Source organism: Haemaphysalis longicornis, unplaced genomic scaffold (assembly GCF_048455015.1).
Source record: "Haemaphysalis longicornis isolate Haplotype H1 unplaced genomic scaffold, Haemaphysalis longicornis Haplotype H1 scaffold_7, whole genome shotgun sequence".
Taxonomy (NCBI): domain Eukaryota; kingdom Metazoa; phylum Arthropoda; class Arachnida; order Ixodida; family Ixodidae; genus Haemaphysalis; species Haemaphysalis longicornis.
In genome coordinates, this window is record NW_027526422.1 from 117771670 (window position 1) to 117797625 (window position 25956).

At 43.2% G+C, this 25956-nt stretch overlaps 1 protein-coding gene across 1 annotated transcript; it reads right to left on the reverse strand.

Moving 5' to 3' along the window:
- Positions 1–242: 242 nt before the first annotated feature.
- Positions 243–21733, reverse strand: LOC144144954 (uncharacterized). Its single transcript, XM_077676456.1, has 5 exons — positions 21581–21733; positions 7031–7164; positions 3992–4059; positions 2066–2149; positions 243–459 (listed from the first exon to the last, which is right to left on the reverse strand). The coding sequence occupies exons 1-5, from the start codon at positions 21680–21682 to the stop codon at positions 323–325; spliced, it is 525 nt and encodes a 174-aa protein (XP_077532582.1). The 5' UTR covers positions 21683–21733; the 3' UTR covers positions 243–322.
- Between the last annotated feature and the right edge of the window lie 4223 nt (positions 21734–25956).

Here is a 25956-nt window from a genome sequence, read left to right on the forward strand (position 1 = left end):
TTCGAGAAATTGTACTTCATCCCCGCTTTGTTGCGTAGGGGATAACTTTTATTCATACAGCTGGTATACTACCTTGAACCTTGAATGTTTCTTTGTGTTGAACTTTGCAGACTCTGGGGGTTGTTGTTTGGGGTTGCTTTGGTGAATGAGTGACTCAGTGGCTCAATAGAAAAGTTGTGCACATCTCCTTTACAAACACGAATAACCTATATCATGGTATGTTTTATGAAGACACAGTCATAAGGAAACAAATTTTTGCAAGTAGCTGCTGCTGGTTCGTCTGCTCTTTTTGCTGCTTCCCGAAACTCCAAGGGAGGTGGCTTCATCGGGAGCTGCACCCTCGCACGCACTGTTGGTTCCAAGTGGTGAACAAAGGCCCCGGGCACACCCTCGCGAGACCTCGCAAGCAGCGGCTGAGAGCCCTAGGTGTAGCATTCTCCTTCACCATGAGGGTACAGCCTGGAATGAATTTCTCGTTTTAGGTTCTCCTGTAGTCGTCCGTTTCTATATTTTAAGATGCTACAAATGAAAAGTATTTCGAGATAAAAAGTAGCAGTCATTCTTTTCTATAGGCGTCAGACATTTTGTTTCGAAGTGTAAGGAAGTGATACTTAAATGATTGTTATCTAAAATGAAGCAGTCGCTTAACCACAAGCCCTCTAAAAATAAAAAAAACAGATTTCTTACTCTGTTGGAAAACTCCGAACAGACTGTGGCAGAATTTGTTTTCCACAATTTGTTATAAGCTGACCATATTTGTTTTTGTCTGTTTTAAATACATTTATGACTATTTGGCCTACTGCGTAATAAGATATTTCTATTTGACACGTCCGCTTTGTTGAGCAATATGTACTGGCGCCAAAATATCCCCCAGAGTGCGCGAAGGTGAAAATACCTCCTTCTCCACTTGAGCGCCCAGTGCTTTATGCCAACCTCCCGCTGCTCCGAATTTTCTCTTTGAAATTTGCACCAGAGGAACTAAAAAAAGCCATTACACGAGAGAAATTGCAGCTAGCCGGACCTTCTGCCGCCTGGCTACGTGAAAAGAAGCCAGAAAAAGTTTGCGGCTTTAATCTCAGGGATGGCCAGCTGCATGTATATATCAGTGAGTGCTCGTGCTTTTCGCTTTGAGTATTTTAAGAGCTTCAACTCACTACCATGCCGCAGCATCATAATACCATTTATCCTCCAAGAGTTGTTCCATTTGTGTGACAAAAATTCTTAAGGCTTCAATTTATTGTTGTGTCCCCCCCCCCAATGTTCTCCAAATGTTCACTCCTCATAATTTACTTAAGAGAACCCTCACGCTGGCTATACGATTTGGTGTTCACGATGTTAAGCACATGTTATTTCAACAGCGCCTAAACAGAATGAACTTGCATGGCCGAGCTATCAACCAGAAGATCCTACCGTAAGAAAACTTTGCCGTAGTTACAGCTGCGAACACCAATATAGCGTTTGCCTGGCATAGTGACAATAAAAACAGTTGAGCCTGTTGAAGGAAGGTTCTGTTGGTGAGGCACCACCAACGCTGTAGTTACATCTTGGTTACTAAGGGTACAATTTGTCTACGTCACTTTAGTGGTGTCGCATACAGCGCTCACTATAGCAGCTAGCCTGTTGAAGCAAGTTCCTGCTGGTGGAGCAGCATCCACGCTGCAGTTACATCTTGCTTATAAACGGTACAATTTGTCTACGTCACTATGTAGGGCGTCACTTACAGCGCCTACGGCGGCAGCTATTCTGTAATAGTACTGTGCTCTCGATGTGTTAGCGTGCCTGAACGTCTTTGACGAACCGTAGGGATCAGTTTGCTTATATATATTATATTCTTACTATTTATATATTGTTTATTCTTACGTGTTATATTCTTATATTATATTCTTACGTTACCTGCACTTTGCTGTTTTAGTATTTCGATGTCCTGCTTTTTGGTAATAATTTACTCTTGTATTCTAGTTTTCTGCCGCTTCGAAGAAAAAGATCGCAGGTGCTATGAACACGCCACCTAAACGACAGTCTGTTTTCTATGTGAAAGCCTGATTGTTTCCAGCAAATTTCTCACCGAAGCGGTGGTTGTCAGACTGGGCCACGTAGCAGTTGTTGTAGTCGGCGAATGCCACCCGAATGCCGTGCACAGTGTGTGGTTCTGAAAATAGAAAACAGCGTAAAATTGCATTTCTGCATTTTTATAGAAGTGGCCGGAAGTTGCACTCTAGTGCACTTGAAAATCTACGCTTCACAATAACGATAATATTATGTGGAGATTGTGCGCAGTCTACGTGTTGAAAGCTAAACCTTTCGAAAACTATCGCGATGTGCAACACTTGCAAGATTTCTCCGCTCCTTTTCATTTGCGGACTGCATTGTGAACCTGTAAAATGCGCTGCTGTAGTACGTGATTGAGGTGTACTTCTGGATTGGAAAGTGCTCGTCGATTCGCAGGCAAACAACTCGACCAACCGCTGTCCGAGTACGCTTGACGTGGTTTCCCGCGCTACCAGTGAATTCACTGAGCAAAATCGTTTTCTCTAATTCTGCAGCCCCTTTGTTTTACCTATCATCTGCTTTGCCAGAGCTGTTTGGAATTGTTTAGGGACTTTGTCGTCCCTTTGAGTGTATAGGATTCGGAAACGCTTCACAAGAACCACATGTTTTATTATCATGCACGGAGACATGACGCACCTGGGGAACTTCAGAAGCTTCAGAATCCGGTAAAGCTATCTTCAACACCTCCAGGCACGGTGTGATGTTTCTTTTAAGCTGTCTTTATTAAAACCTTCCCTGCGCTTTTCCTGTGAGCTCAGTTTGTCTACGGATTTCAAGCAGACCACTGTGTGAACTTGGCTTATATGTATATAGAACACTGAGCCTTGCACCAGCCAGCCGACGCCAACGTGCGTTCGCCTGCCCCATTTTACAGTGTTTTGACAGTGTTTGTGGTGATACTGTGTCATTTAAGTCACTCTACCAAAAATATTATATTTTAATTTTGCATGTCCTGGAGTAGTCTCTCTAGCCTTTTCTTTATTTCCTCTATTCTTGTGCGCCTTACTCAACAAAGACCACCTTGCACATACTCGTTTATGTTAACTTGTGCATCTTGTTGAGGCCTTTTTTCGTTGATATGTTTGTTCACGTTGCGATTTTCTACATATCTACACTTTTATTTGAACTCATTCCTGATTTACCACAGTACATTTCATGTTGCTCATTTGTTTGCCTTATATATTTCTTGTGTGCACAGTGCATTACTGGCCCACAACTTCTGGTGAGAAGTTACAATAAATAATTGAATAAATGCAACTAAATACATAAATTCTAACTGAACTCACTAGTTTCCACTGAGTAGAAGCCCTTGATATAGCCCTCAAGAAGCAGCGGCTCAAATTTACATAAAAATTTGGGCCTGAAATATACATACAGCGTTAGCATTTACATGTCAAGTCTTTGGTATAGACTCCTGGCATTTCTCCTCTCTGCAATACGTTAGCGCTGCTAATGTCACCAAGTACTACACTGCAATTATTCGTGTGGCCTTCGTTTTGTATGCGAAAGCTATGTCTGATGGTGTAAGAATTCCCAAAGCGACTTTGTTGTCAAAATGTGTATAAAAATAAGTAAGAAAATTGCGCAGGACAGCAGCTCACTCCTAATCTTTGAGGGTTTTAACAAAGTACCACGACAAAACAAGGCATCAAACTGTATAACGGTGGAAAAGCATATCTGCATATCAGCGCAACTAAGAAGTTTTTACTCTTGCGATTTTGCTGAACGGTAATTTATTTTATGCCCGAATATATGCGGTGCCTATTGAAACAGTTCCAGCTTCTAGTTCGGTCTGCGCCAAGGCGGCGTCATTTTTCCGTGATCGACTGTTTTCATGTCAACTATAGCTTCCTGACCAATTTAACGTCCAAAGAAAAGTTCTCAAAAATAGCATTGCTGATCAAAAATTAAAAAATCCTTTGTTTTATTTTGCTGCACTTACCACTTTCACAAAGAACTACGAAATGGTCAGGCCTTCCGGTGAGCCAAATGATGCAGGTGTCTTGGCCGCTAGAAAGGCAAAGTAAAATCTTCCTAGGCAGCCCTTTTTTGGCAACTATGTATCAGTATCACCAAAGCAAGTGGCGAACACTAACGTCGGCCTTCAACCTGACATACTTTTTGTTGAGAATTGTATGTCATCTTTGAGGCACAAAAATGAGCAAAAAAATAGGTAGTACAGTACCCGATATGCTTATAATATCAGCAAATGGCGATACAGACCGGATGGAAACACCAAGCTACCAAACTCATAAATGCACCTATTGTTCCACAAGATCACAGACACAGAATTCAGGATATTTAGCGATGTAAATTCCAACCGTCTTATAAATCACAATGTGGGTTTTGTTTGAGTCGCAACGTTGGTATTTCTCCCATCACGCTCTGGTCAACCCGTCTTTCTTGTGGGACTGCCTCGAAGGTAGTGATTTTTAATGATTATAAAAAACGATCTAGGAAGACTATCGTAGGTTATGTGAATGGCAACGTCTCGCTTTAAAGTTTAAAGTTGTATTTCTCGGTCTTCAGTGTTTATACAGCTGATAAAAGCGGTGCAAAACAATTCCGGATGCGTTTGCAAGTATTTCCGAACGAATGCAAATACCAAAAATATTGTAGCAATATGTTCATTCACATATATGGCTACATTTCTATGCATTATTTGTGGCACTGGATGCGGCGGCTGTTCTGGGTAGAGATGTAAGTAATTATTGTTGTGGTTTCAATAAAATAAAAAAACATAACTATGACGCTTTCAGCCCGATTTATAGGCCGACTGCATAGCGGTCATATGCATTGGTATGTAATTCTTGATTAGCACGAAACGCTACTAAAAAAGTCTTCAAGATGTTCTTAAAAATTAGTGCAAGATATGTCGAAGTACAAAATATTTTATTCACAAAGAAATCTGCAAGATATATGCAATAAAAAAGAATGTATCTTCCAAGCTTCTGGCAGGGAAGAAGCCTGTTATACAACGGTATAAATTATTGCGTTAAACATTGAATGCCCATTGGCACAGAGACAAAAATAGAGAAACAAATGTGGTCTGTTTATTGCCCGAAACCTATAATATATAGCTTCATCGCTATAACCATGAGTGACCCTTTTTTATGCAGAGATGGTGTTCCTCGCCTATATCTAGCCTTTATTCCTTGGCGCTTCCCTTACAAGAACTGTAACATGAGATGTATTTCTGGCGTTTGACAACATGGCTTAGTCTAAAAACACGTCCGTTTTTCATTTTTTAATACAAACACAAGTTATCCTGTTCTAGCCATTCCATAACCCCAGTTACGTAAGTGTTGCTTGTACAATAGGTATACATGTTATTGAATACTCTACTAAGAACGGCAAGATAAAGGTAGAATTTAAGCGCGAAAAACTTGAATGGATTGAGAATTCCTCTTTTTTAACTTTAACAAAATCGCTGGGATGAGAAGGGTCCATGCCGCCGCCTTTATCGCCAGACAACGGCTTCTGAATTCGGAACCCTTAAACTGGGCCTGTAAAGGTTTCATTTATTCTACGGTTGCCAGAACGTAAATGTAAATATCCACACAGAGCTAATATGTAGGCTATTATTATTTACATTCTCCAATAGCAGGGCCGTTCTGGCAACCTGAAATTTATCAAGCAGGTTATTCGAGACAATAGAGCCGAAATGAATATATAGTTTGGAAAAGTTAACTGCTTAGAATTTAACTGAATTCTGCTGCCACGCTTGACTTTTATGGCGTGCGTGTGCTCCATTTAGGGCAACAAACTAATTCAATATACATTGAACAAATTGCTTCAATCGTCTTTCTATCCGTAATTTTGAAGGCGAAAGTCCTAAGTGCCTGCAATGTGAAATACCGGCGTTTAGAGGTGTAGAAACTGGCAGCCGAAGTGCGGAATCAAAAATGAATTACAAACTAAAAGAATAACTGTGAAAAGAACAACAGGATGATTATATATTTCTATTAAAACTGAACTCACGGCTTTCATTGTAGGAGCGCAATGTGTTACTTTCAGGCTACAATGCCAGGTTGCTAGCAGCTGAATATTCTCGCAGTGAGAGCAGCACAACCATGATGTCGCTGGACAGGTGGACACGATGCCACGAGAATTCAAATGTTCACCCCAGAAACGGAAAGCTGCGGATCTGGGAAAGCTGCGGCGTGAGCCGTCCCCTGAGTGCCTTTCGATATTTTTTTCCGTCGAATTACGCAAAAATAGAAACAACAACAGAGACGCCAGCACGAAAGAAGTGTTGGGTAAGGAAAAACAGTATGCTTTCTTGTAAAAATCAAGTAATGATATCTAAGTTGCCGTATGGATGTTTGCTAATGCTTTTTTAACGATATTGTATTGCACTCCTAATGTTAAGGTTTATACAGAAACCGTGCTTCTAGCAAACGGTTAAAAACAAAAAAAAAGCAAGAGGTTTCTTTTAAACAAGCAACTACTGTCACACATCCAATATCAAGTGAATATAAAGTGCTTTCGTTTCACCCCCGGCTGCAAATTAAAAAAAATGGTAAAAATCGCAACAGAGTATTTAAACCGTAGCCGCACCTTAGTACAGTTTTATTACAAATCCCTGGCATGGTTTTGAGAAGAGTCAAAATAAACTAAAGGCCAGAATTGTGTATATCAATAAAAGACAGCCGAAATTTTGCAACATTCAACTTTGGACCGCCACAGTCCCCTATTCTAGAAGTCGTGGTTTTCCAGACTTTCCACGAGCAGGCACGTTGCATACCCGTCATGGCACATGCTGTTATAATAGAGGTAAAAACATAACCGACCAGGTATTGAGATATCGGTGCACTCTGAAGATCCCCAGTCAAGCATGCATAATTCGCTATCGCCTAGCTACAGCAGGCCTTCCCTTATAGACCAAGTGTTTCTTCGAAGCGCTAAACCCGAATTTAAAGTATTTAACTACTGTAAACGCATGTTCAAATCATGTGTGCGGTCAAAACTATGGCCTCACCTATGGGTGTCGATGAGAAGACGCACATAGCCTGGACCAAATCCTCTTATGTACCTGAGGTACCGGGGAGTCACAAATAACGGGGCATAATTTGTTTCTGCTAACAGGTAGGCGCTCCTGAACGACGAAAACACCTAAAAAGAAAAGCACGGTAAAGCGAAATAAAGTATTTCGCATTGCAGATGCACGAATGATTGGACGGCTTCGGTTGACATATTTAAAATGTGCTAATTCCACCAACTGCCTCAAGAAGAGAATACAGAAGTGCCCAGACATATATTATTTTGATTTTACAGAAACTATAGAACGACTGTTGGTGCTGAGAATTGCAGAAATCATCGTCTCCCACAAAACTAGACTGGGCAATAGAAGTGTGTGTGTGTGGGGGGGGGTGCGGGGGGTGTTCAGCACAGTCAAGTAGTTGTTGCATTACAATTTTTTAGTGGGAACAGTCGTTACGGGCGAAAACATCCGCCCCTCCGGAAGAACATCAAGGGAACTTTTGCAGGGTTTTGCGCACAACCACATTTTATTAAAACGCACAGTAGCAAAGATTACATTTATCCTGGCCAGTGGTAAGCAAGTTTTGAACAAAAGTATTGCCATAAATTCTGTGCAAATTTACCTGACTTTTATGCCGGAAAATACCCCAGACTTTATGAAACAGTGTTGCTTGCCCTTGCTTTCGTTCTATTCCAGCTGCAGGAATTAAAGCTCCGTAAACGACCATACTTTCTTGCTTAGTGTATTTGTATGCCCCTCAATTTCGCTGAATGGCTAAGGCAAAACACTGATAGATTATCGAGAAGAGTACAGGTACCACCAGTGGCTTCTTGAAACGTTATGCAACAAAAAACATATATGCCTGGTTTGAAACACGTAGAATGCAATGAGACTGGTGGGTAAGTTCTCAATCTTTTCACTACAAGCGGCTCCTTGAAAATGATAGCTGCATACCTTGCGTTGTCTGGCATCGTTTAAAATGCCTCCAGGAACATTTTTTGAATTGTCTCCTGAATTAAACGTACTCATATCAACCTTTTCCCCGTTAATCTCGCTTTAAAACCATACGGAAGTTACAAAAGGTTTGTACACAAAGAGAAGGCCCTTTCAATTAAGCGCCCTCTATATGTCTTGTGTTGAGCAGCACGTTTAGAACATTCGTTCCACATGCATGTGGGAAAAAATGTCACCAATAAAAAAAGGTCTTTCCGTCGCTCACTTCATTACGCTCTATTCAAGACATCTAGGAACTTTTTCTTTGTCTGACGTTTTGGAAGTGGGGTGGGTAGCCGGTCGACCAAAATTACCGTTAAATATCTCCGTGGGCTGCACACTTCCATGCATCCACGTTGAAACTTTTTGTTTCAAGTGCAATGTATATTTATTACATTGTATATCCATTACATTGAGAGGGAGGCGAAAAGAAATAGTAGTAGTTGTTTGTGAATTTCAACAGGTTTTTATGGACCATAAAAACTCAGAGATGCTTCCTCTGGCCTTGGGAAATTGCTTGCAAAGCACAGAAGTACTATGAAAAACCGATAAGTTTTCAGAGATTCCCCCAGAAATGTGATTTGTTTGCAGCACGTTTCATTCGGTAGTGCATCCCCTATTAATTGAAGAATGAAACAGAAACAAGATACAGATCAGATAACTAACCGAGTACTTTCTGCATGGTGCATTTCCGCATTAAATGCCAGATTGTGCTTCAGTAAATACTAAGACATCATCCAGAGTATAAAATAACCGAGATGTTGGAAGGTCACTTTCCGAACAATAAATTTAAACCTGCGGCATCCTAAAAATAGAGCAAGCACGTGCAGGTCAAAATAGAAAAATACAGGGCTTCCACAATAGCAAAATCAAAATATCTACTGCCGAAGAGAATGCTGTATTGCGGTACATTGCACCTAAGAAACGTGTAGCACAACAGAAATAGAAAACTTGTATCGGTACATCCCGAAACTGCAGACACGGTCCAGGTAAGCTAGCACGCAATTTTAAATTATATATTCATCGTAAGTAGCGCTAGAGACGGGACACAGAAGAGGAGACACACACGACGGCGCTAACTCGCAACTGACTTTATTAGGCGAAAACACAAATATATACCCAAAAGAAAGAACACGTGCCCAGGTCAAACCCGAAAATGCAGTTTGATAAACACAAAGGTCACAGGATTACGATTAAAAAAAAAAACACAAGATTACACTGCACATAGTCAACAACCAACCAGCGAAACATCTAAGTTAATGCATTTGACAAGAACAGAAATTCCTTTTCATGCAGTGCTACCGACGCGTGGCTGATACACTTATCCTCGTGTTTTCTTATATAAAAAGCTTCGATTACCTCGCGTGTCAATTGGTGCCTGTGTCGGGCACTCCAAATTGGTAAAAAGTGGAATAGCCTTTTCTGTGTTAAGGTCGGCGGTGTTGAAGTCCTGTTTGCATAAAACTGAAAATAGTTTCCAGGCGCAAATTACCAGGCTGGACGCCTCCGGTTTTCCGGTGCACATAATGCACAAGACTGTCCAGAAGTTAATTAAAGTAGTGGGTGCGGCACCGCAATCTAGAAAAGTTGGGCTCGGTGCACAAAAAAGGAAAACTGCTGTGATTCCATATATCCACCGTTTATCACATGGTTTGAAGAATGTTGCCGGGCGTTTCGGGGTTAGAGTCATTTTTTCCGCTCCGAATAAACTTGGTAAGTTGTGTAACATGGTGGAAAGAAGGTTGTCCGGTCAGAAGTCTGACAGATATTGCAATGTTAAGCATGCTTCGCCTTTTGTCCCGTGCAAGACAGGAATTGTGTACTCATTGCCATTATCATGTGACAACGTTTATATCGGCCAATCAGGCAGATGCATCAATGTTCGTCTGATGGAACACCGGAGTTCGCTCAAAAACAACCCTCATGCACATATCACTCGACATTGCGCGACTCACAAAGTTAAGACCCAGGTGCAATGCTGTCCACTTTTTGAAAACACCAGTGTGTTATGGCGACACAGGCACCAATTGACACGCGAGGTAATCGAAGCTTTTTATATAAGAAAACACGAGGATAAGTGTATCAGCCACACGGCGGTAGCACTTCATGAAAAGGAATTTCTGTTCTTGTCAAATGCATTAACTTAGATGTTTCGCTGGTTGGTTGTTGACTATGTGCAGTGTAACCTTGTGTGTTTTTTTCGAATCGTAATCCTGTGATCTTTGTGTTTATCAAACTGCATTTTCTGGTTTGACCTGGGCACGTGTTCTTTGTTTTGAGTATATATTTGTGTTTTCGCCTAATAAAGTCAGTTGCGAGTTAGCGCCGTCGTGTGTGTCTCCTCTTCTGTGTCCCGTCTCTAGCGCTACTTACGATGAATCAAAACCAACTAGCCCAACTGTCAATTTTATTAAATTATATATTAGCATAGGCAGAACGTAAGGCACAAAAAAGCACGGGTAAGAATTCCAGCAGACCCTGATCGGTTTACTGAACACAAAGTATTGAATTGCCCGAGTAAGGCATGCAAATGTACTGAAGCCAATAGCTAGGTGATCCAATTATCGGTATTCAGGGGGTCATATCTCAAAAATATTTAACTGTGGAACACACTTTTATATCAACGTTGGTGGTTGATGTCGCGTCCTGTGCATATGTATTAGGAGCTTAGCCTATATATTTTTGCTTATTCCTTAGGTTAGACGACGCATAGCCTGTGTGTAGTGGAATGACGCGATGACGCTAGATAAATCATAAACCCATACCGCTCCAGCACACGCAGCTGCCTACCTAAGCATACTAAGAAATGACTTAATTTTATGAGAAAACGATCTGAGCGAATACTCGTTTTCCAAGCGTTCTGAGTGAATAGACGGGTTTATTTTGTTTCTGTCATACTTTTTATCATAATAAAACTTAAATTGGATACGTATAAGACAAGCGTTTTATTATTTCAAAGGTAAAATCGGTTCATATTTTACCAGACATGGCTGCGGATTTTAGCTTTCACAGGGTTTCAAAAACTCTTTTGGCGAAGAGCGTCGTTTCATTTTAAACTACAAAGATCAATTATTTTCTTCTCGCCCAATCACAAGTTCAAAGTTTGAAAGCGATCAGCTTTTTGTATATTTAACGATAGAAACTGTGATATTTACTTTTGATGTTATTTTTGGCGAAAATCAAAGGGAGGCTGAGACTAAAACCGTGTTAGCCGGACAGTGGCCTCAGCCACCCAATTCACAGCCTACGCAATGAAAATGATGTTAACAAATTCAAACAAATTTAAACACAATAGCACAATCATAATAGCACAATTGCACAAAAGCAGCCATTAAATATTTCCTATGTAATACACAAAGCATAGTTCTTAACCCCTACTATAATGCCCAACGGGCGAAGTAGGTATGCAAATAAATAAAAGCAAATAAATAAACTGGAGCCAACACTACAAAAAAAAAGAATGAATTGGACTCACAAACGTAAATATTCGCATGCATTAAGTTTCAACGAATAACCAACTACGTCAAAGTTACGTACTAATGTATTTTAGTTTGCAAATGTTCTTAACTTGTTCCATTATGGCAACATATCGACATATAATTCAAACACATCAGTGTCGCTGGCGCTTTTTAAAGCCAAGCTTTATACCTCTACCAGCTAGGGGTTCGTTCGCGGCATGCAGGACAACAAAACTCCCAACGCGGCTGGGACGACGGAGGGCGATTTTCACTCACAGAGTGCGGTGTGGCGCGGGGATAGGACGCTATTACACAGCGTTCCTCGTGCTCACTCCGGCGGGCGCGTCGGCGGGATTCTTCCAACTGCTTTGTCGTCTGCTTTAGCGATGGTGTTGGGCCTGCTTTGGCGCATCTTCACCTCGAATTGTCCGCTTATTTCGCACGACTTATTTAACTTGTTCGACAGCAACTCGTGGGTAATCCTGTCCCGACTAAATAAAGTGGTCGTACGGCTAAGATACGTTAAGAATTGGTTTGAACGGAGGAAAAGCAAATATAGAGACCACTTACAGACATTTGTCCGCTAGCGAAACGCCATCATTTGCGCACTGTTTGACAGGAATGGGACTGCATTTTCTAAATTGCTGAATACCAGCTCGTTAGTGCTTTAACCTGTGTTACAAAACACGAATGAATCAGGTAGTTTAGATAAATAGCTATTACAAAAGTTCCGTCAGTTTTCTCGCAATTATCAAACTTACGAAACTATTTAGTTTTAATTTGTTTAAATGAGAATCACTAACCTCACAGGCCGGATCGTTTCAGTGTGTGCGCTTGTGTCGCACGGTGGTGTAGCCCCGAGCTACCACATCAGGATGGCACACGTTCCGCTACCTCACACTTCGAAACACGCTCCTCTCCGTTTTCTATCTTCCGACGCATGGCCTGGCTACAGCGTTCGAGCCCACTCGAGCCCAGCAATGTCCGACGCTGCTGCGTTCGGGATGGCACATACGCGAATCGCAGGTAACGGCTGGCAGAATATCTGGTTTCACTCTTTCTAAAGCTACGAGTGTGAATTTAAGTGACGTCGCATGTGGAATTGTCTTGGGGGTCGTTCACAGCTTTGTGTTCCAACCGCTTTCACAGCATGGATTGGAGCCAATTTTTTAGGCCACATAGGGGGGCGATTTCCTCAGAGGCAGCAAGAATCCTAACTAAGCGCAGCATGACACCGGACACAGAGATTGAGTTAGTCCGGACACCCGCACCAACACCCGTCCCCACTTACAAAGACATCGTCACGATTCATAGAGAACAAAGACAGAATCTGCCAGAGCCACATCACACCCTTAACCGCAGGGGTCATTCTATATTAAGAAGAATACAAGCGGGATCCTTAGCACACCCTACGCTACTACATAAAATGTATCCCCAACAATACTCGGACATATGCCATTTTTGTAACACAACGGCAGGAACCTTAAGACATATAATATCGGAATGCACAGCACTAAAGACACCAACACCACAACTACCCATACAGCTCTCCAACCCCCCCAACCCCAAAGAGCGATAGGAGATCCTTCGGTACAGCCCCTCCAGTAACGTCCACGCGGACCTAGTGGACCGTTGGCAGGAGGTGCTGACCAAGATTGGGGCCTGCGAATAAGGCCCCTTTCCATCGACGGCCCCACAAGGCCACTCTTCTCTCAATAAAAGTTATTACTACTACTACTATGTTTTCGCCTAACTAAACCCTCTTGCGGGTCCCCCGCTCACCACCTCGCACAGCGGCAGTGCCACCAGTGTGGGCAGTTAGTGCCATCTAGCGGCAGCCATGGAAGACTTTACACACGTCTGACGCTGCGCACACTTCAAAATACTGGCTTTCGCCAAAAACACGGTCCTTTGATTTAAAGCGTAGCATTTCTGGACGAGTATGCCACAGCCAGGACCGTGTAACGCTCTGCATTTACAAAAAAATACAGATTATTAGGACGTTCCTCCTGTAAAAGTTAGAATAGAGTTAAAGAAGATAATTGGTCGAATGCAGTTTTGAAAACCAAAAATTTAAATAGAAAAATGTCGAAAACTGACGAACCGTGTAACGCCCAGCATTTCCACGATAATGAAGCTTTTGTGAAAGTTCAACCTGTAAGCGCTCTAGTAGCCTAAATGAAGATACTTGGTCGAACAGCATTCCAAAAAACAAAAAAGACAGAAAAAACAGAAAAAATATCGACAAAGTGCGAAACCGTGTAGAACATTGCATTTCCAACAAAATGGAGATTTTGTGGAAGTTCATCCTGTAATCATATAACAGAGTAAATGGAGATAACCAGTTGGAAACAATTTCAAAAAACCACAAAAAAAGAAAAATATAAAAATTAGTAAAGAATGGCGAACCATGTAACGGCAAATGCAGATTTGGGGAAGTTTGACCTGTAGTCGTTATAGTGCTTAACTGGACATAAAAGGTTGAAGACATTTCGAAAATACCAACAAATAAACATAGCAAAAAATGCGTAAGTGCCGAATAGTGTAACGTTCTGCATTCATAGAAAAAATGCATATATGGCGGAAGTTTCATTTGTAGTCGTTATACAGCGTAACTGGAGATAATTGGACAGACAGAATTTTGAGAAACCAAGAAATTGCAAAAAATAGAAAAAATTGCGAAATGTGGCGAACCGCCTAAAGCCCAGTATTTCCATATAAATGCAGAATTGGCGGAATTTCCACCTGTAATCGCTACAATCAAGTAAATAAAATAATTCGTTGACCATAATTTTGAAAAAACAAAAATTAAGAAAAATAGAACAATAGCGAGAACTGGTGAACCGTGTAACGCACTGCATTTCGACAAAAATGCAGATTTAGAGGAAGTTCGCCTTGTACTACTTCTAATACCGTAGATGGAAACAATTTTACAAGCATATTTTGGAAACAAAAAATTAGGAAAAGTAGAAAAAAGCGAAGTGGCGAACCGTGTAACGCCATGCATTTTCACAAAAATGCAGATTTGGCCGGAGTTTCACCTTTAATCGTTATAATAGCTTAAATGGAGGTAATTGGTGAAACAGAATTTTGAGAAACCAAAGAAATAAATTATATAAAAATTAGCAAAACGGGTGAACCGTGTAACGCCCTACATTTTTATAAAAATGCAGATTTGGGGGAAGTTCAACCTGTAGTCGTTATGATAGCGTAAATGGAGGTAATTGGCCGAACATAAATTCGACAAACAAGAAAAATGCGTGCGAATCTACTCTGTGAAGGTGGTTGGAAAGCGACACTGTGAACAATACCCACAACGACTGCGCATGCGACGTCACTCGAATTCACACGTGTGGGTCTACAAAGAGTGAAACCAGAGACAAGGAAAATGCACAAACCACATCATTTATCACTACAAAGAGATATTCTTTGCTAAGGTGAAATAACTTCATGATTCATCAACGCTGGTTGGTGGAGTTGTATTGGAGAAGCACATGAGCGGAAACTCTTTTTGTATCAGATTAATGGAAGCTCAAACATGGCGTTGGACGTTCTCAGTTCCGTCTCCGTCTCTGCCGTCGCCGACGGAGGCGACGAGATCGGCGAAAAGGCAGAGAAGTGAGATGCCATGCGTTCGGTATGGGCTACTTTTAACTTTTATTACTCTTAGCGCATACGCAGGGTGCGCACACTGCCGCTACTCGTAACGTGTGCGGAGTGCACAGCGGCGCGAGAGGTAGCGTGGTGCTATCGCGTAGCATTCAGGGAGAACTCTGGGGGTAAACCGGCAGATGTGATCGGTGAGTGCATCATCTGTTTCTCCTGTCCCCGCGTGGGCTCGTAGTTTAAACGGTAAGACAACGGGCTCTCGCTTTGTTTTTCTATTCGTTCTTGGAGCGATTCCTGGCGGTGCCAGTAACTTATGTTATTTGTTCGCTGGAGTTTTCTGTTGACACCAATGGTTGTGACGGAACCCTGTTGGTAAAGGTAAAACGCTTCTCTTTAAATGTTTGGGACTAGAGACCTCATACCATAGACTAGCGGAATAACAGTGGTATACAGTAGCTAATATTTCTCTGATTTTTTACGCAGCGAAAGCACACAAAGGGTCATAAAAAAGTGGCTATGCGTACAGTATTGCACAAGGATAACACATCCATCTGGCCGAGCTTTGTGCCAGGTGTTTCACCGAAACCAAAAAACATCTTATTGGCGTTTGGGAATGAAGCATGATCTACTGGCTGGGCTCCTATGATATGTCCAGCTTCCTGTGGTTCGACGTTCAGCCAGGCGCCACAGAAACTTCAATGTAAGTATCTTATAACCTTGTAAAGGAGCATTTTTTCAATTTTTGTCAAGCACTTTTCACGGCTCCGGTGTATGCGGCGTTATATAGCCAGCGCCGGCGACGCCTATGCTCACATTTGTTTGTATTTTACGATTTTAGGAAACCTATGCATAAATGGGGTATAGTCGTTTGGTTGACGAGTTCATATATCCATCTAAAGCAACTTCTATTTCGCCTTCAGCCTTCAGTGTCCCTTTAATACTGATCTGTAGTCATAACAGCACAACACTAGACAAAATCAGGCGATTAGAAGACACCGACGTGCGCTGACTGTCCACTTAAACTTCAACCTTGATAGTGGCTGCACGGCTTCTTCCCTTTCTTTTTGCCCGTGCTTGGTGTGGGGGCAACTTCTGTGTATAGTTTAGTTATTTTCTAAATACTTTAGTTCCGAAAGACACCTTGTCGGCTTCCTTCCTATATACCTTTTAAGTGCAATGCACTTCTTAAGCGACCCTGAACCTGCGTCAACCGGCGATGTCCGCATCACATACCCACGTGGGGGATTGGCCAGGAATCTCCTCGTCTTCCTTGGCAACGGGGGGAGATGGGCGCGCGCTGCCTGGCCGCTGACATGGCACATACCCACGTGGGGGATTGGCCAGGAATCGGGCGTGAGAAGGGCTAATGCACCCGCTTAAAGGAGTACTGAGACGAAATTTCAAAGCTGAGATCCGCTCTAGCAATCAAGTACAACGACAACACAAATAGGTGTCTGTGAATAAATGCATCTTTCTTTCTTTGTAGTTGTGTGTGTGTGTGTGTGTGATCTCTCTTTCGCGAACATTACCGAACCGCGCAAATTCAACTCGTGCATTCGCACTTTCACATTCTTCCCCTCGGGGAAATGCGGGGAATTGTGTTCATTTACTTTTGGGCTGTTAATATCATAAGGGAGCAGATGAAATAGTGACAGTTTGTGTTGTTACGGTAAGTGATTTCTGTTCGTTATCCAAGCTGCTATGTATATAATCAACGATAAACTGCGATGCCTGATTCAAATCGTTGCTGCTACTGCAATGCAAATATTTTTTTTGAGGGCTCACAGCGATATTTTTAAAAACAAAGAGCCGTCCCAAACTTACGTAGGGGGAACGTGAGCAGTAAGATTAAAACATTCAAACGCAACGCCCCATCACATAAAGACAAAGGAGGTTCAAAACGAAGCTTGTGATGTGTGGACTTTGATCGTTGCCGGCTTTGACTTGGGTATTTCCGGTTAAACCACCTCTAACTTCCCCTAATGTCCCCTAATGTTTGTTTAACGAAAAAGATGATCCGACCATCTTTTACTTTAGCCATACTCATTAACATCACCGTCCTCCGTCGTCTACCGGGCAAGCTGGTTCAGCCACTTTTCACCTCAACAAAGGTAATACAATATTCTTAGTCTGTTGTGTCGGGGTGCATTTTACCACACTTGCGACGGGCAGCTAGGGAAGGACAATATTTACAAGCGGCCACAATCGCTCGAGCCACGAGCCCTTGCCATCCACTGTTACGTCGTCGTCGTTGATGGATCCCAAGGAGATATGCGCCAGCGCCCAATCCAGCTCCCAGTACTTGGACGTGTGCAGTGATGATAATTTCAGAGGGGAATATACAGTGATGTTTTTGCCGCCACGGATGATTGTGATGTTCTTGATAATTGCGCCAAGACAGCTGGGCACGCTGACGCCATGAAGGGACCTCCGACCCAACTGGAGACACGGTGGAAACGGAGGCACTAGAACGCCGTCGCCATCTGGTGAGGTCGCTATAGATTACGTCTCAGCTTGTGTCGTCGGGTTGTGGTTGGGGATATCGGGCTGGGGAATGGGCGCGCCCATGGCTCACCGGGGCTGGGATGGACGGCGCAAGCCAAGATTCATCTTAACAATACAGCGCAACAGAAACAAAGACTTAAGCGAGGCACACAGGACGAGCGCTGCAACTCGTCAGCGCTCGTCCTGTGTGCCCCTCTTAAGTCTTTGTTTCTGTTACGCTGTATTGTTAAGATGAATCCCTAACTAGCCCAATACCACACTTTGCAAGCCAAGAGCTTCGAGATCTCTCCAGGAACCGAGAAGGTGCAAACCTGGAGGGCCACGACGAGAAAGTACCAAGCACCACCACTAAAACATCTTACGCGGCGGAAGGATGAATGACAGCAATTGTGGTCGATGCTGAAGAGATCTATTTACAAGAGATGCGATCTATTTACAATGTGGCCATTACAGGTCGAGTAATGAACCGTGCCAACCGTCTTCGGCGGTACACTGCACTGTTCAGTTCCTCTTGTTGTTACAATATATGCTTTATATTTCAAACACCCGGAAGCGCTGGCTCGTGGCCGAGTGGTCTGGAGCTTCAGGTCCCTTGTTTTGCGAAGCGCGAGTTGCAATCACTAGCAGCGCGTTTTTTTTTTAAGTGAAGCTTTTATCTCTACCCCAAGGGTTCTGTTGCGACTCTTGGTGTCAACAGAAAACTCCCGCGAACAAATAAAAGAACTCCCTGGCAGCGCCAATATTCGAACCTGGAACGAAAACAGAAATGGAGTGAGAGTCCATTGCATTGCAATTTTGCTACGAGCCCACGCGGAGACGGGGGAGACAGACGACGGACTCACAAACAAGATCTGCGGCTTTAACCCATTCCTTCTCGCTGAATGCTACGCGATAGCGTCAGGTGACCACTCGCACCGCTGTGCGCTCTGCCCACGGCATGTGCAGCGGCAGTGTGCGCGCCTTGCGAATTTTTAGGAGTTCGTAAAAATTAAACAAAGCTCACAACAACGCGAAGAATCTCACTTCTGCCCCGTCTCGGCGGCCGATCTTGTCGCCTCCGACGGAGACTTCAGAGACGGGGAAAAATGAGATTGTTTAACGCCGGGATTGAGATTTCTTTGAATAATATAAAAAACAGTTTCCACTCATGCGCTTCACCAATAAAACTAAACCAACCACCATACATAAATCATGCATTGATTTCCCCCCAGGAAAGAATATCTCTTGGAAGTAATTAAGGGCGTGGTTAGGTGCATTTCTCTCACTTGTCTCTGATTTGACTGTTTGCACAGACGTTTCTGAATTCAAGTGACGGCGCATGTGTAATCGTTGCGGCTGTCGTTTACAGCTTCGCTTTCCAACCCCCTACACAAGGTTGATTGGCACGCATTTTTTTTTCTTTTTTTGAAGTATACTTATTTGTTTTTGGGGCAATGTCTTTTACACTGAATTTTTGTGCTGTAACGTCATTGCTCCACGGGTCGGCACGCAGAACGCGTGCGGACTGACACTGACCGGCTTAGCAGTTCTCGTTGATGTGGTTTCCCATGAGCACCGACACTTTGTGGCACAGTCCCGAATAGGGCGACCCTTGGCGTGGTACGAAGACGGCCCTTACGATACAGGGAACAAACAGGCAAGCTCCAAATGGGTGGAAGAGCGCATCGCATTTCAACCATTCTGGTTAAGCGGACAGCGTTCATACAGTGCGTGCGCTTCGGCTAGTCATCGCTACAATTCCAAGTCGTGCTGGAAGTCTTATGTTATGTACTTTACAACCGCCAATGTGGCAGCATCGCGGTATTCCGATTCCTAAGACATCAAGTTTGCCTTGCCAACAATACTGCTAGATGCAAAGCTTGTTGTTTCACAGAACTGCAAGGGAAGCACGAGGTCGCGGGTTCGATTCCCGGCCGCGGCAGCCGCTTTTCTGATGGAGGCGAAAAGCAAAAACGCCCGTGTGTGCGAGATTTCGGCGCACGTTAAAGATCCCCAGGCGGTCAAAATTAATCCGGAGCCCTCCACTACGGCGCGCCTCATCGCCTGCGTTGCGTCGGCGCGTTAAACCCTACAATCAATCAACTGCAAGGGAAACTATTTTGAATTTTAATCTTGGACATCGTCCAATCACACCGCATCTTTTATTTACGTCAGTGCCTTAGTTGGTGCGCCGCCGCCTGCTGCGCATGGTTGTTTGTCTTCTTTCAGGCTTTGTAAAATAAATATTGTCTTATTGACCAAATAAAAGATAAAACTGTTTTTATTTGACCTAGTCTACGCAATGCAAGCAAAAACAGAACTTTGAAAAATTCACTTCAATGTCATTGAATAATGTTCAGTGAATGCACGGTTTCGACTTTTTGAACAGGGGCGGCAGAAATATTGACATCAGAAAAATTACAATGAAGGCAATATATGCGAACAAATAACATTACAGTCATCACGCTCAAAGCTGGAAAATCGAGATAAAAATATTGCAGTGGACCGAACGGAAATATAAAGGCTTATTGGGAATTTTGAGTAATCCATGAAAGTTCGATAAAGCGTGAATTTCAGACACAGCGGAAGATTTCAGTACTCTCACAAATCATTAAATCCATGCGATATCGAAAAGATGAGAACTGTGTCACAGTTTACATGCTAATGGTAGTAGTGGAAGCTATAAAGCCATTTTGAACATGAATTTGCCATGTAATGAAAAGCAGGCCGATGGTGGTGATTGTGGGGATCGTGCCACAATATTCCCCTGTCCTTCTGGGGTGTTGTGTGATAATAGAACATCTTACGAAAATTGCCGTGTAGCTAAAGCACGCTTTTTGCTAGACAGCGAACTTTATAAGAGAACCATAAAAATATCCTTCGGTTTTTCGCAGGCAATGTGAAATGTAGGTGTACGTGCCGGCTTCATCTCAATAAAAGTGTTTAAACTGCGTTTTACAGCACATTTAACATAAAAAAAGATTTCGCGTTCTTGGTAACTACTCATGAAACGTTTCAGAATACTCAATATACGAATAGTTATTCATATACAGCGTACACTCATGTGACAAATCGCTGACAAGAAATACGTTGCTTTCCTGAATGTACACTAACAAAGCGAAATTATGTTTGGACTCGCCAAATTGCTAGGCATTAGATGTTATGAATTTTCAATCGTCTTCTTTCTAATTGCACCACATCTTGTTAGTCGCGTAATTGTTTAATGACCTCTTGCCAGTTGTGGAAGCTTGTGTTTCCGCAATTTCATTTTTAATGAGCTTTAAACTAAATTGTAATCAATATAAGAATAGACGTGCACCTGCCGTTCTTTTTAATGCATTTCACTTAAAATTTTACTTCCCAATCTTTCCAATTATGTGAGGAGAAACAATGTATCTAAATATATCCACTTTTAAAGAGGTTATGTTACCTAAAGAATGGTCTGACGATTACTACACTCCCTCATGAGATATTTGTGTCCAGCGTGAACTCCTCTCTTCTCGGTGACTTTGCATGTCTGCTGCGTTTCACGATGTAATTTCAGCGAATGAACCGCGTTTCAGCGAATGAACCGCGGCGCGCGGTACTGTGCTGTTATATCGCAGAGCATCGCCACAACCGACCAGCGTGTTGTTGAAAATCGTATTTAAACCTCCCGCGCAGATTTCGCGTGGTTCAAATTAGTGGCGAACGGTACAGTGGCTGGGGAACGTGTCAGGGGAATGGCCTCTTTGGCGGTGACGCATTGCGAAAGTGTGAGGTGGAGGCACTGAGAGACACGACGTCATAGCTGCATGTGCCGCCCTCCTGCTCACCCTTCGCAAGACGATCGTATCAGTTTTTTATTGTCCTCAATGCTTCGTTCGCTCACTCCGTTGCGCGGACATCGAGGGATACCGCCATGGCGAAACTCAGGTACCTAACACGAAAGGGCTGCGCCGTAAAAATACAAGTTTGGCGGAGTTTCGTTGCAAAAAACATGGATTCCAAATTGTGCACTTACTGTGGAAGCGCTGCATTCTACACCAGTGAAGTCACTGCATATGAAGGCGCTAGCCGTAGAGACAAGAAACAGCCACACAACGGGTGCCAATGAAAGAGACATTCCTTTCGTGAGGTCGCGATAACGCTGATCTAATAGCAGGCAGCACTGCGGCTTGCTGCATTTCTCATGCACCCATCGTTATGTAGAGGGCGCATTCAAAATATAGGCCCTAATGCAGTTGAAAGAATTATGACCAATTTACCAAAAGATTTGAGGACAGCTGTCAATCTATATCCGTTCCGGGTTTTGGGGCGGTTCTTTGTCATGCATTGTCTGTTATGTCAGCTGGTTCTTTCTTTTATGTGTATGTTCATCTTACAGGCGACCTTGTCATGCAAACTGCATTGTGCGTTGAACAGGCTTCAGAAATAAAAAGTAGTCAAATTTCGTAATGCATATTTTCAAAAATGTTATCGGTAGTTGTCTCTAACATATAAAAAGAACTAAATTTCCGGAATATTTTAGGTCAAGATATCGGAATTTTTCTTGCCAGGCGAACTGAAATATTTAAAGCTTTGTACATGTAGGTTGATAAAAATATGACCTGTTAAAAGCATAGTCAATAGCTTTTAGCATAACGTCAACATCTTTCTGCGACGGTCAATCTGTCCTATCGTGAAGCCCAAAAGCCCTTTGGGATATCTGCATCAATATCTTTTGTCTTCTCAAAATCTATGGATTTAAAGCAATGTTTTCGGCACCCGGTTTTTATTACAACGACGAGCCACTTACCGAAATTCTGGAAATAGTCCTATTGTTTATGCGCAGAAAGTTGTAGAAAGCAATAACATAGAAAAATAAATTCGCAGAGGCGCAAACAACTGAGTCAGGCCGGGAGCAAGCAAGTAAATACGCTACTCAAAGCCTAATTGGGTGACCAAGTAGCTTTTTATTCCGCATACATTATTCACAGCATTTTGTATTACCATGGCAGGTACAGGCGCCAAGCGATCGTTTATGCTGTGCTGCTTGAAAACTCGTTTTAAGGGGGGATCGATAGCAAAACCCACTAAAAATTTATTTTTTTTACTATCGTTCCAAAACATTCTAACACTCTTCGAAAACGTCCCCACGAAGTGGCATCTTCAGATACGCGCCGGAAGTCATTAAAACGGCGCTAAACACGCCCCCACCCGGACCTTCCTAGTCCCCTCAAGTTTCGTGTGATGCGCAGTGGTATTCACATTGTTATTTTTTCTTTATAAACGTGTGATAACGTGTGATGACATACCCTCCAAAATTTGAGGTCGATTGAGAAAAAAGCAGCGATGTTAGCGGGAGAAGTAGTTGGACTCCTATCTTCTATATCCCTCCCCCTAAAGGGACACTGAAGTGAACTGAAGGATGTGACGCTGGCAGGTGGTGCACCTTAATTCGACGATGTCAAAGGTTAGCACTCAAACAAGTTTTGGTTTCGGTTCTGTAAACAACATGCTTGGCATCCGACGGCATCGTTGGATGGGCATTCTCAATACTTCAGTAATCGTCGTACCACGATTCTGTGATGTTGTCGGCTGTAAAATGCCTATGATAAGACTCCGAGGACGGCTTGGAATCGTAGCAATCACTAGCCGAGGCCTACTCAATGGATGAACGCCCTTCGCGTCACCGCCGACGCTCAAACGCCATGCGCTTTTCCCGCATATTCGGAGCTTGCCTCACTCATGCTTGTATCGTAAAAAGCGTGTTCGCACCAGTCCAAGGGTCTGCTGATTCTGGCCTGTGCCCACTGCCCGCCAGCAGTCGGTGCTTATGGCAACAGCACGCCAACGAGAACTCGCTGGCGCGTCAGTGTCAGCCTGCGCGCGTTCTGTGAACTAGTTCGAGGAGTAGTGAATATTACGGCCCGAAAATGGTGAACTGAGTGTAGAATACATCGGCCGAAAACAAAAACGTCAACTAAAAACAACACAAAAAAACAATGTTCCCTGGGGATGGGAACTTGTGAATTGCAAAATACCATACCTATGATCCAGGCCACTCGGCCGCGTGCTAGCGCTGGAAATATAAGGTATTTAATATGTAAGCAGTGTATACCTTTATTTTGTTTTAGCATTTCAAGCAGCTTAGGTGACTATTTGTTGTATAGTGCTCGTGCAGTAAGGGTCCCGAAATTTCCACACAATCTCACGTCTACCAATTCCATTTCTTTGACGGAAAAGTGTTCGCAAATTTAAATTATGCTGCTGACCGCTGTGCTTGTTCTCCCAGCACAAAAAAAAGTGCTTCGTGCTCCCTAGTCTTACGCTCTATGGCAAAAGTATCAGCTGATTTTATTTCCTTAGTACTTATATTGACTTTGCTGACTCTTCACCCGCCTTCAAGTTGCCTTAGGTTTTCCTACTAGCGTAGCAGTCAGCGAGCCGTCGCATATGCGCTCATGCAGCGCTTGTGTGGAGCGACCTTGACTTGTAGCTAGATACAGTTTAGTAACAAAGTAAAGAAAGGCACATTCTTCTATTCACAAATGTGTCGTGGCTTCGTTTCAACTGAGCGAACGAATTGCGACGACCCGTCGGCGGCCGGCGGACTAAATGCTGGGCCGACTGACCCTGCCTGAAGGTCGCCGAGCGGTGCAGTAGCTCAGTGAAGCCAAGTCATCTCCTCCTGATGTCACACGAAAACGCCGCACAAAATCGGCGAGGATGCAGAGATGAGGTCAGCATTTTTTAATGAATTTTTGTACTAAATAAATTCGCGTAAACTCGCTCAGAATGGTCTAAAAATGGTCTATGGACTCCGGGCTTGAATTTGCTCTAGTAATCCCGCAATGTTTACAAATCACTTCAGTGTCCCTTTAATGGAAATTATTTGGTACTCTATTCCCGAAAAGCTACTGTTGTCTTTGTCGCTTGACAAAACGGCCATTGATATAAAAAGTATATACAATTCCGCGGGGCACTTAGTATGACTACGTCCTTTGAAGACGAAATCCTGCCGATGCTTCTTTACTAATGCATCGTATACAGGTGTCCTTAATTGCATCGTTAACTCGCCCTAGTGCGCTAATTACAACACAAAGCAGACATTCTTTCTCTACAGCTTCCCTAGTATAAGCAGTCTGTGTGACTAGTACGCATTTGTTCTACTGAGATGCCATGATGTTCGCGTGTAACGCGAAAGGCGCTTCTATACAACACTCATGTTTGCAATTTAGAGTTATGTAAATATTTGTTGCGGGTCCATCTGAAAGCTGTCGGTTTCGGGCTACATCTCCGAAAAGAATTCTCAACGAAGAAGAAAAGAGCGACCACCTTTTTACGATGCGGGCACCGCACGGACTTGGCGACTTGGTAGAGCGGGCTGCAGCTGCAGTAACATCGGTTCCGAATTCCAAAGTATCAAGCGTGCGGTTTTATTTATTCCACATCGCGGCGGGAATTTCTTGTTCAGACAACAATTACAACAACAAGAGTGAATTTTGGCGAAAATACCACAAAGATTTCGCATTAAAACACGTGTGATCGGATGAGATATGAACCCGGGTTTTCACAACAAGAACCGGATGCGCAACGTCTATGACATTTCCACGCATTGGAGCCACTTAAACAAACTTTCTATCGTTGGGGTTACAAATTTTGTGACATATACACAACCAAGATATTCGCCGGAAACCGTTAGCTTTCAGAGGGTAACTCGCCGCCTTTACAAAATTCAAAGAATTGTGCGTTCCCCGGTACAGCTGCACTTGATTATACACGAGGAGGAGGAACAAACGCTGATTAACATGCAAGGTGTTGGTGATAGGGGCCCCCGCTCGTGGTTGGAGTCTTCAGTCCAGGATGCTTCGAAGTTCACGAGCCTTCTTTCACCGTCTCCACCTTGTTTTGGTGGTCGAAGCGGTCATGGCTCTTCAGCAGCTCTACCTACAGCTGAGAGCAGTGATTGGGATCGTATGTGAGTTCCGGCGTGCGGGGGTACTCCCTAGCGATGTTGTGTACGCTGCCAGTGTGCGGGAAGAATTAGCAGTTCGCAGTGTAAATAGCATAGAATATGCCGTCGTGAGAAGAACTATTGCTGGTGTCTTCTTTCATTAGGCTATGGTCTCCGGCTGGGTATTTGCACAGATAATACAGTGAAACCTCGATATATCGAACAGCGCGCTGCCCGCGAAATAGTTCGATATAACCAGAATTCGATATATAAAATCACGTACAAAACGCATCATAAACTGGCACAAATCAATAAATGAACGAATTGTGCAGTAAATACTCACTTGGTGCTTCAAAGTATTTATTCTTTTGGCTTAAAGTACTGCAGCAGGGTATCCGGGCGTGCTATACAGGACTTCCTCAACGTATACTCCAAACGTTCCAGAAGCGACAGGCCGGTAG

Coding starts and splice junctions, on each gene's coding strand:
- LOC144144954 (XM_077676456.1), bottom strand. CDS start 21,682: ATGTCTCTTTCATTGGCACCCGTTGTGTGGCTGTTTCTTGTCTCTACG. Junction 7,165..21,580: donor TAGAATGCAGCGCTTCCACA/GTAAGTGCACAA, acceptor TTTTCTTTTTAG/GTGTTTTCGTCGTTCAGGAG. Junction 2,150..3,991: donor CGTAGTTCTTTGTGAAAGTG/GTAAGTGCAGCA, acceptor TTCTATTTTCAG/AACCACACACTGTGCACGGC.